At 37.3% G+C, this 11,434-nt stretch overlaps 1 protein-coding gene across 3 annotated transcripts; it reads right to left on the bottom strand.

Moving 5' to 3' along the window:
* Positions 1-306: 306 nt before the first annotated feature.
* On the bottom strand, positions 307-7,283 carry LOC144652373 (extracellular calcium-sensing receptor-like). Of its 3 annotated transcripts, XM_078512406.1 has the most exons (3): positions 7,073-7,283; positions 5,474-5,570; positions 307-3,279 (listed from the first exon to the last, which is right to left on the bottom strand). In XM_078512406.1, the coding sequence occupies exon 3, from the start codon at positions 3,203-3,205 to the stop codon at positions 530-532; it is 2,676 nt and encodes an 891-aa protein (XP_078368532.1). In that variant the 5' UTR covers positions 3,206-3,279; positions 5,474-5,570; positions 7,073-7,283; the 3' UTR covers positions 307-529. The 3 variants fall into 3 exon arrangements, with proteins under 3 accessions (XP_078368532.1, XP_078368525.1, XP_078368522.1); XM_078512399.1 differs by lacking the exon at positions 7,073-7,283 and having other exon boundaries at positions 5,474-6,458; XM_078512396.1 differs by lacking the exon at positions 5,474-5,570 and having other exon boundaries at positions 308-3,279.
* Between the last annotated feature and the right edge of the window lie 4,151 nt (positions 7,284-11,434).

The following is an 11,434-nucleotide window of genomic DNA, read 5'->3' as shown; positions in this document are numbered from 1 at the left end:
CTGTGATTTTAATCCAAACATGTCAATTTCGATTGGTTAATTTTCTCTCGTGATTTTCCAAATATGGTACTCAGTGGAAACGAATGTGCAAACGCTTTGTACAATACGAATGATAGGGGCTAGCGTTTTAACCGTTATGGGTTTCTATAGACTGTTCAAAGTCCCCTATTTTTCCTTGAAGTCGTAGAGATCGATCGTTGAGTCCGACGAGCCACCATCTTGGTTAATAAACAAATACCCCGTGGGTAGGGATGCGGGCCTCTATAGAGGTCTTCGTTAAGAGGGAGAGTTGAATGTACTCATATTTATTTCTGAGTCCTTTGAAGTATGTAGAGACAATGAAACTGTTCGTTTTATTGCTATCCAGAACTAAGGAGATCTGAACCTAACAAAGTTCACACATTTTATATTGTACCAAACGTCCTCAAATACTACAGAGATTTTTAACCATTTTTTCATACTGAGATCAAGTCTACATACTACACTCGGTACGTTTACTCTCTGTCTTTGTATTTTGCTTAAATAATGATTACGTTTTACTTTTCTCCTGCCTTTCCCCGGAGGCACGATAAGACCAAGGCACGGGCACGATGCTATTTGCTGTTCGTAACTCATTCCGCATAAATTGCGCCGTGTTTTGTTCCGGGTGACGAAGGATAACATAAACCTTCGGAGCGAACATGCAGCCTAGCAGACCATATGAGCTCACAAGAGCTGTGGTGCATGACACAACAGCTACATACCACCCCTCTAAGGATGTTTGTACAGGGTAGAACGTTATCCACGAGAGAAGAAGGATGTACATTGAAAACCCAATGTATCGGGCCTCGTTAAAGTTCTCTGGCAGCGTCCGAGCTTTAAATGCATAGAACGCACATAGAAGGGATAAACATATCAAATAAGTCAGCATTGCAACCTCTAGTACCAGACCAACTACCGTTTGGTAAGGACTGCATGTAAATATAATATACTGTCCTTTTTCTATGTCGGTTTTTGTGCCAGGCGAATCTAGTGCACCCCATAAGATTGCCAAAACAACTTCGATCAAATTTAGCAAGACGACGGACGCAATCTGTCCGCTAGTGCTCGCACTGACCTTTTTCAACCATTTTGCGACGTAAGTAATTTGAAAAGCCCTAAGCAGTTTCATCGTCTTGACTAATAATACGGAGACACTTAGTGACGATGTTATATAACGCCAGGGCTCAATCACGGCGCAGATGGCTGGAGAGGGCTGGGAAATTGTTATCACCGGCAAAACGAAACCAGCAGCGATGTCAACAAGTAAAATGAAACTCAATTCGCGATTGGCTGCTTTTACAATAGGACTTTGGAAATGACGGATAAAAACAACTGCCATGAAAAAAGTCAAAACAAAACCTGCAATTGTAAAAATGGCTAGAACGATTCCGGTAATGCTTTTCCACTTCAGGTTTTCAACAGGAAGCTCTATGCATGCTGTCTTATTCTCATTCGCCTTTTGTGTCACAGAACATTTACTGCAGTTTGGAGATCCTTTACGCCCGTTTATCGCCCCATCCGGGCATTCAATGCATTGCCAACAACAAGCAATTGTTGTTGTTTGACGTGTTCCCGGTGGACAATCCTCCAGACATACTGATTTAGGAATCCCGGATGTGTTATTATCGAATGAACTGTTTTCATAAGTCCATCTGATTGCGCTTGGGTTAATCTTTATCGCCGGGCTACCATTTGCATCCCAAGATCCTATTTTCACTTTAACATGTTTATCTTCATCAAATCTCCTCTGAAAGCTGACAAAGTCGTACAGTGCTTGGAGAGGATCACCATTTTCGTCGAATTCTATTCGGCCTGTTATTCCGAGAAAGCTCACGTTCCGTAGGTACAGGAAGACGTCGGAGGAGCTCACAAACGGAAGCGTTTTGGGACAAGCCCCGCCTGGCAACAAACCGAACGGTTCCTTGCACTTGTATATCATGTCGAGCGCATGCGCAATTGCATATGTGGCGTCAATTTGATAAGGGATGAAATCATCGGACATCTTGAAGTAGACTTCATCTGAAATCGTTAAATCATTAGGGCACTGCTTGTAACCAGGAGTGTCATTCTTCGCGGAGCAATTAAATTCTTTTCTCCACAAATAATCAAACCAAGCATTGGAATTGCGTCTGTTTTTGGTAATATTCGGTGTGAGGTTTCTTAGATAGTCCTCGTATTCCCGGTCTTGAAACTGCTTTGGTTGAATTCCCAAATAAATCCCAAGACTCATTAAGTCATTTCCAAGATATTCCGGAGACTTCGTCGCCAAGGAATCGCTCATTATCCAAATCCTTTCTTTTAAATTCTGTCTATGTGCTTCTCTAGCAAAATCCGTGGCAATAGTTGACCCAATCCACAAAATAATAACCTTGATATTTTCTGCCCTTCTAACTTTTTCGACAATGGGTTTCAATCGGCTTTCGTATCGTGTTGGTGTGATATATTCCACCATTCCAATACAGAACGTTTTTCGTTGGAGGGACTCGTGTTCTAGAGCGCGAAAACCGTACAATCCATACGAGTGTTCCACGGCAATTACGGCAACGTATTTCCAGTTGAAATAGTCAATAAGGTCCGCCATAGCTCTTGCTTGAAAGCCATCAGGGGGGACTGTTCGAAGAAACTTCTTGTAAAAGGACCAACTTAGTTCTTCGCTTGTCGCTGAAGGACTAATAGCGGGGATGTTGACAACCTGTAGCAAGCCAGCCACTTGTAGAGAGTGTCGAGAGCCATAAGGTCCGACTAAGGCTGCAATTGGTAAAGTTGCGTTTTTCTTGGTAATTGAACATTGCAGACAAGCGCCGGAAGAGATGTTTTGGTAGACGAAGTCTTGTTGAACATCCAAGAAATGAATGTGAGTGCTAAAGTCGTACGTATGCTTCATAGCTTTTGTTCTGTCCATGCAATGGTCTCGAATATCATAGCCGAGTTCAACGTTCGGCAGAATGCTCGCGTTTTTGTTTATTTGCTCAATGGTGTAAACAGCAGCTTCGACGCGGTTAATGCCTGGAAGAAACACATTTTTGCACCCGTCTTCTGAGTTTTCCGTGTGTACAGCCAGGAGACTGCCAATAATCGCGTCGCCTTCTTTAAAAACTCTGTCAACTGTTCCTTGTGTGTGAATAATGGGATAATTTACCGCGAACAGGCAAACCACAAGCACGAATTGACGAAAGTCAGCCATTATTTATTCACATCCTGATCTCAACAGTCAACTTCTTTCATATTACCATGTCGAAGCATAATTAAGCCATTTACCTAAAAGGAAAAATAGAAATAGTACCCATTATTTGTTTTCTGTCAAATAATCAGTGATTAGCATTTTCAATTTGGCCAATGTGTAATAAATATGCGCTGGTCTCGCTAGGGAAAAAAGTAATCTGTCTTGACTATTTTTTAATAAGACAAAAACGCATTATATTCAGACATTTTACTTTTCCTCGCTATTGCTATTTACATTTTTAATTAAACAAAAAATGTTGTTTCCAGAACTTAGGCCCAAGTAAACGCTGAATGCTATCCTTATTTTAATCGCGACGAATGTGATCCACTCCCAAGAAAACTTGATAAAAAACACCATCAGGGCTTTACAGGCCACACAAATAGCACAGTATGTTGCCCCCCTTTTGCTTGTTGCAACATAGTCGAATATCAAGAGTAATACTTGGGGGATTTAAGGGGGGGGGGGGGGCTTGTATAACACGTGACGCTACTTGACTGCGACGCATAAATTGGTCTTAAATAATGTTCCTGTAGGTCAATGCTGGCAAACGGCACCTAGGTGATCCATAGCATTATAACATAAAGAGAAAGGCGAAAATAATTAGACTGAGATTCAAAGGAAGTTTTGAAATAGGCTGATATATGGGTGGGTGTTTGTTCTGTTGTAATTGGGCTCCTTAATTTCGCCGCTATAGGGCATGAGAAAAGCAAGCAAAAAAAAAAAAAAAAACAAAAAAAAAAACAAAAAAAAACATAAAAAACCTTGAACAAAAACTAATCAACTGCTCTAACAAACGCTTTTCGTTTCATTTTCTTAAAATAATTTATAAATTTAGGTTTGGAAATGGTAAAGTGTGTCAACCCCGTGAAATATATTTACAATTTTTTTTTTAAAACCTAAAATTAAAAAAAAGTGGGGTTAATCTAACATTAAAGCCGAGTCTTGTCTCTCGACTTCTTTTTTGTAAATAGCGAAGGTAAACTATACTCCATTTATCTTTACCTACATTAAGTTTCAAACAATATATTATCAGCAAAACGCGACTCTTACAAGCTAGCCTGTAAATCACTTAGTTTCACTTTCTAGTTTTTGTATGAAGCTTGTCAGTTTTCTGTTGGTCGTAGTAACAGCTGTAATTGAACACCCATTGTAAGATGAACCATGGCCTTGCAAATTTGGCAAATACTTTTTTGCAGAACCAATGACATCATTTCTTAGAACGCGTCCTTGTAGAGACTTTAATTTTACATATCAGACACGTCAGACGTACCTCTTATGTTAAAGCTGCCAACAGTTCGAACTCTGGCCATTTTATCACGCAAACGTATTTGCTCCTCTTGGCCAAAACCGAGAAGAGACCAGCTCTTTTCTGCTGTCTGCCTTAAATAATGCAAACGTACATGCAGCCCACAAAAGAATCGTTGTGCTGAACCGCTCCGGAAGGGTGAAAGTTGTTCTGTAAATGATAGTTGCCAATTCAAATGTTGTATTTTTTTTCTAAACTAGCAGCTATCCTAATTTTCTCTCAGTTCGAAGAAAGCGAAAAAACAAAAACCTCAGCCGAATGGAAGAAATCTTGAAGTTCACATTTTGCTCACTGATCAGACCTCGGCCCCAAGTTCGGTTTTACCAGTCCTAATTATAAATATCTTAAGATTCCTACAAGAAAAATGTATTAGAATATTTCTCTTTATGTTATGCTAATTTTTACATTTCAAGGGAGTTATTAATGACTTACGCAAAGAACTTTATTTTAATTAAAATTCCCGACAAGTAAAACGAAATTGGTTTTCATTTTCTCTCTCGCTCGATTACTTTCTTTGCGGAAATGAACTTTATTCTCGACATGCGGCAAAATAGGTTTTGCTCTTTAAACGTTTTTTTTGAAAAACATTTTCAATAAATTATTTAAAACCTCCAAATTAGCCGTTTTCAAAAAAGTGTAGTTCGTTTTGCATATGGTATTTTTAATTTACTCGATAGGATGGCTAAAAAAATATTTTACGCAATTTTGGTTTCAACATAGGTGATAGAGGTAATTATAATGTTCTGAAGAGTTTTTTTGATTATAAGTAGGTCTCTAACACTCTCCAGTCTCTCAACAGTCGACTATGTTACTTAGGCAAAAAACATTAGAAATGCACCCGAGACCTCAACAAAACATATTACTAATATCCATATAATTTTTTACAAATCCTTCTATTGGCTTATATACCCGTTATTATATACCTGCTAGATTTCTCGTCGCCGATTATCAGCTGCAAAGACTGTATAAGCTGTATAAGCATTCGTTAACGAAGACAAAAAAAATATGGACGACTTGTATCTAAGTGAAGAAGAAATACAATTTATTCAAAACGTGGCAAAGAAACAATATCGACTAAAAGCTTCAATTTGAAAGCTCTTTTGCCCTGCAACAATTTGCTAAAATAAAAGTGTTTTATGCAAATGATACACTCAAGAGTCTTCCACAGCAGACAATTGCGAACAAATCGATCAAAACTAAAAGCAATTTCCCACTGGGATTTTCTCCTGATGGCAATATGCAACATATATGGACAGGAAAGTCATCAACCGTGCTGGAAAACCAGGGCCTTAATATTATTGGAATAACTTCGAGTTAAAAGGTCGAAAATATAAAACTGAGTAGTGCTGAGTAACATTCGTAATTCTAATAAATGCTCGAGATAATACCATTAAGCAATACATGTAAAAAATTACTTCTCGGCCGCACAAACTTCGGTTAAAATATGTACTAATTATTTACCGCGCTTTTTTTTTTATTATTTTATGCAAGATATAACACTGAGTCCGTGGAAACTGCCGGTTAGTTTTAATGATTTATTGTTGGACTGAAAGGGGTAAATGTTAATTTTTGTCCAAATCGAGAATCAAAATTAGCTTAGAGAAACTTTGATCTAGCTATCCATGGTATACTAAAGTACAAGGCTTCCGTATTTAGAGAATAAAGAACCCAGTTGAAAACAGTGTGGAGCGGAGAAGTTGAGTAACCTGCTACTCGAAGCACACTCGCGAAACTAATTAAATTTTCAAGATAAAAACGTTCCGAAGGAATATTTATCGATCACAAAAACTCCCTTAAAGAAATCAATCCATATAAAAAATTGAAGTTCAAAATTCCACTGAAGACGATATTTTATGAGAAAATAATAAACATTATCTTCTATCCTTCTGTTGTCGTTTTAGTTTAACTAACGACAAAAGTCGGGGCGGAATTAATTTTGACTTGAAAATATCTCATTTGATTATTTTCTCGTAGGCCAATTTCTGTACAGTCGATATCCGTGGTCAGTCAACTGTAGTTTCTACTCGGCATTAAACAAATACACCCTCAAGAGCAACCATGAACGAATTCTGCGTTTTTCGAGAATTGATCGAGAACAAACTTGGTTCACACATTTGGTGGCCATACAAGAACAACTTTTAGCTTGTTGGTTCCAGTAATAATAGAACAGGCTGTAAAACGAGAGAACTTTGAACATTGTACAAAATAAATTGGAAATCGGCAGGTACGACAAGTGTATTTAGTTGGTTTACTCAGGTGCTTTGACAAAGTTCTCCATTTTCGTCTTGTATAAATTAAAGCTAGCTGTTTTTGGAAGACGAAAATTTAACGATTACGCAGACACTAACTTTAAACTATTTCATCCTAACTTGCAGTATATGCAATAAATGTGCCTTTAAAATAGAATAGAACCATAAAATATCACAACTACAATGATTTTACCTGGCAAACAAGATTAATGTGTTTTGCTTTGTGTATATAATAACAAGCTAAGATTTAAGAATAAGAATCATTGTACTCACCGTTAAAAACCTGGGGATTTTTTGACATAACACGCGTTCAGTGAGCGTTTGACATTTTCTAAAAAGGAAAGTGCTGAGCGTGGTTTGTTTTCTTGTAAAAAATGAGTGTACGCGAGTGAAACTAATTTTGATCGACAAATCGTAAAAAAAGGCGAGTACTAATTTCGCATGCAGCTGCCAAGTATGGATTTAGATCAATCAAATGTCATTAAATTGACGCATAGCTAAATTTGCTATCATCTTAGGAGGTGTATACGATTTCGTAACATGCGGAATAAATTTTATTTCATTAAAAAAGCTTGATAAACTGACATGCAGTGTTTCCTAGGTATCATAAAAAGACTGTCGTAAAAGAAATTCTCTTCATAAATATTGTAACAATGAAAGTTTTTCGTCAAATACATATGTTGATAAACGAAAACAAAACTTCCTTACTTCCTTCGAAAAATATTTGCCAAAGGTTTTGGTTCTCCGCATGGAACAAACTAATGGCCAATTGAATTACACTATCCGCACACACATGTCAGTCACAAGTAAGTCTTTCCTGTCGTGAATATGATTATGTTTAACCCTTCAAACTCATTTACAATGTATGCAAAGCTCGTTTAACACCCAGAGCGACACGATATCGGATACCTCTCATTGGAAATTATTCATACATCTGAAAATTACCAAAACCATATCTTGGGCATTGAGAGTTGTGCGTCAGAATGAGATTGGCCTCTACTCGTCCGGAAACAATTCTCTTCTGCTCTTCCCTCGTTTTAAGTAAGGAAGTCGCATCTTTCCTTTACAATTACCAATTAGCGACACACTGAGTTAAAAACGCCAAACTAGGAGTCACACTTCAAAATCAAAAAGCCGAGAACTTTCGGAGCAAATTTGAATTTTCAACTGCAATATCAGGTCGATTTGAACTAAGCCTGATGCTAATTTCTCTCAGTCTGTTGATAAACAGTAGACCATGGGTGAAATTATTATAAATCAATATTGAAACAATGTATCACAACATTGCAGAGTTCCTATCAAAAGAACGTCCTGTTTGACACATATGGTTCCAAAAGATCATTTTCTTTAGGGCATGCTAAGTCGAGAGGATCTCGTAATTGAACTTCTCTCGTAAAACACCGAATTTTCGCTTTTCCACAAGTAGCGAATTTTGGATCTTTTGTCGAGACTCATTTCATATTTCACCGACAAAAGGCTTTTCAATAAGATTTATGATTATTACGTACGGTTGAGAGAAAAATCGGCTAAATTTCTGGTTATTCTTAATTAAATGGGATTAAATAAAGAAGGAATAAAATAAAACTACTAATACAAAGTACCAATTAAAGGAAAACAAGACTGCCCTTAGGGTTAATGTCGACCAGTTGTTCTAATTTTAAACTCACCTTTTACCCTTTCTAAATATACCTTTATAATCTACTAATTTCCCATCCCCATCTTCAACTTACCTACTAAATAATTTTTTATGGCGTTTTTCAGACACACTAATAATCATGACCACCGATTACCACATTTATGTTGTTCGTACTCTCATATCCTCCCAAAAAATGGTAGTATTTCTATCTTTCTCTCTTATATTTCTCTTTTATATTGTAGCTCTGAACACAGATCACTTCAGAAGTTTTATTTAAAACATTTTTTATCTTTCCAAATTGCTATTTAAACTGTCCATACCTTCGGGCAAAAAATATACGCTTACGAGATCTACTGCATACCAATGACTCCAATTTTAGTTCCCATACCACCCCGGCAAAACAAAATATTTTATACACATTACTTTTATTTTTTGAACAACCTTTTTCCTATTTCCACAGGGCAGTGAGAACTTCTTTCGGGTGAATGCTGGAAAGGATAACAGATTTTTCGGCAATCCTGATTAAAATATCTGATTCTTAGCTTCCTTGAATTGAACTCAGATGGAGATTGTATTAAGGCTGGAAAGTAAACAACCACTAGTAAGTAATGTTGTATTTGGTTGTTGCTGTTATTTGCCGTCGTATTGCAAGCCAAGGATCCCCAACATTAAACGCAAACTCATATAAACGCAAACTCATTTGTCAACATTAAACGGAAACTCATATAAGTTTGTCTCTCCGAGGTTAATTAAAGTTCTCTTTGCATTGTTGTATGTTATAAAAGGCTTCGAAAAGTAAACCTTGTATTTACAACACGATATTGAAAAAAAATCCTCTCAAAATTAGCGGGGTGCTATTGATTTGCATTATAAGAAGAAAACAAGCTTATTGTCCCTCGTCTTAACAGGTGAAAATTATAAAGAGACCTTCCCATGGAAAAGAAAATTGGGTTTATCCATCACGAAACATTATTCAAATCTTCAACTGAACTTAAGAAATGAACTTACGGTGCCCAACATGAAATATTGCTAAACGAAATACTGCTGGAAACAGAAAAAGCAAAACCAGCCTCTTGCCATTCATATCGATAGCTTACAGAAAGAATAAAGCTCTTGGAGCTTAGAATGAGTTTCAGAATCACAGACAACAGAACACAGCATGCACAGAAATAGGAAAACCATACATTTGTTTTTTCATGGTCGTCATGGCTAGCGTGCGCTTTATGTCCGAAGGACGTTGCTCAACATGATGTCCATACTGAAAATAGTTTTAAGTTCACGTCTGCTTACATCTGCGATATTGGGCATCCATGTTATGGTCAATTGACAGCTATCAAATGAAACAAAGTATTCGCTGGCCATTATCACATGACCATATCACTGGCCCAGTAAACTACTGAGAGCTTCGTATTTCATGGTTTGTTATGTTGCTGTTATTTTTGTCAAATCGCAAACCGTTTAGCCCACCAAAATAATTTATTCTTTGTCAACATCAAATGCAAACTCATATATTATATTGACTTTCCGAGTCAATTAAAGTTCTCTTTGCATTGTTATATGTTATAAAAGACTGGAAAAAGTAAACCTTGTATTTACAGCACGATATTGATAAAACTCATCTCAAAATTAGCGGGGGTCAGTCTTTATTTGCATTGTAAGAAAGTAAGAAATTTTTATTGTCCCTCATCTTACCAGGTGAAAATAATAAAAAGAAGTTTCCATGGAAAAGAAATTTGTCTTTTTATCTCGAAACATTATTCAAATCTTCAATTTAACTAAAAAACGAATTTTAAGTGCCCAACATGAAATGTTGCTGAGCGAAATACAGCTGGAAAAAGAACGAGAAAAACAAACTTTCACCATTCATCTCGATCGTTCACAGTAAGAAAAGAACTCTTGGACCTTGGAATGAGTTTAAGAATCACAAACAACGATACACTTCCTTTTTTCATCAACGGCATTGTCAACATTCCCTTTTGCGTGTCCGCTGTTTTTGGAAATGGACTGATTTTGGTTTCATTCGCGAGAACTCCATCGCTGCTATCGCCTTCAAATGTTCTCTTGATTGGCTTAGCTTTGTCGGATTTCCTCGTTGGTATAATAGTTCAACCACTTTATGTCTCGTTTACATTCCACATGAATGCATGTGGAAACAAAGGGGTTCTTCACGATCTGGTTATGTTTTCGTCCATTGCTCTATGCGGAATCTCTTTTCAAACCATCACTCTCGTAAGCATTGAAAGAAGTCTAGCTATAAATCTTCATCTGAGATACAGTGAGTTTGTGACTGCAAGGCGCGTAGCCTTTCTACTTGGAGTTGTCTGGGTTTCTAATGGAATATATTCTTATCTAGTACTCGATTTTCCAATATATTATGACTATATGGCTGTTTTGGTCGGGATCCTCTGCTTTATTGCCAACGCATTGTTGTATTACCAAGTGTACCGCGTTGTTAGGCGCCATCATCAACAAATAGCTGATCAGTTACATTCCCAGCCAGTTGAAAATGCTATGAACATGGCTCGGTTCAGAAAGACTTTTATTAGTTTGCTCTATGTGTATTTGGTTTTCGTTTTGAGCTTTATTCCATTTCTGTCATTAACCGTTGGTACTTTTTTCATCTCTGGTCCAAACGCTTTAGCTTTGCTTAATATTCTGTACGAGATCGCTCGAACCGTTACATACGTTAACTCGTCTTTAAACCCACTGTTATTTGCATGGAGACTGTCTGACATAAGAGCAGCTGTGAAACGTACTGTACTCGACGCTTTTGCCTGTATATTTTGACAATTTCAAGGGGGTGTTGTAAAAACATACAATTTCAAATAAATGTGTGCAGCTATATATATTGGAGCTCCCCAGTCACCCGAAGAGCCACAGAGCGGAGCTCCATATCCATAGATATAGGAGAATCATGCATGCACAGAAATAGAAGAACAATGCATTTGATTTTTCATGGTCTTTATGGCTAGCGGCATGATCCGCGGTCGCGTGAGTTC

This window comes from Oculina patagonica, chromosome 1 (genome assembly GCF_052425735.1).
Source record: "Oculina patagonica isolate OP01 chromosome 1, crgOcupat, whole genome shotgun sequence".
NCBI lineage: Eukaryota > Metazoa > Cnidaria > Anthozoa > Scleractinia > Oculinidae > Oculina > Oculina patagonica.
The sequence above is the reverse complement of the archived record's forward strand: the minus strand, read 5'-3'. Positions and strand labels throughout refer to the sequence as shown.

Coding starts and splice junctions, on each gene's coding strand:
- LOC144652373 (XM_078512406.1), bottom strand. CDS start 3,205: ATGGCTGACTTTCGTCAATTCGTGCTTGTGGTTTGCCTGTTCGCGGTA.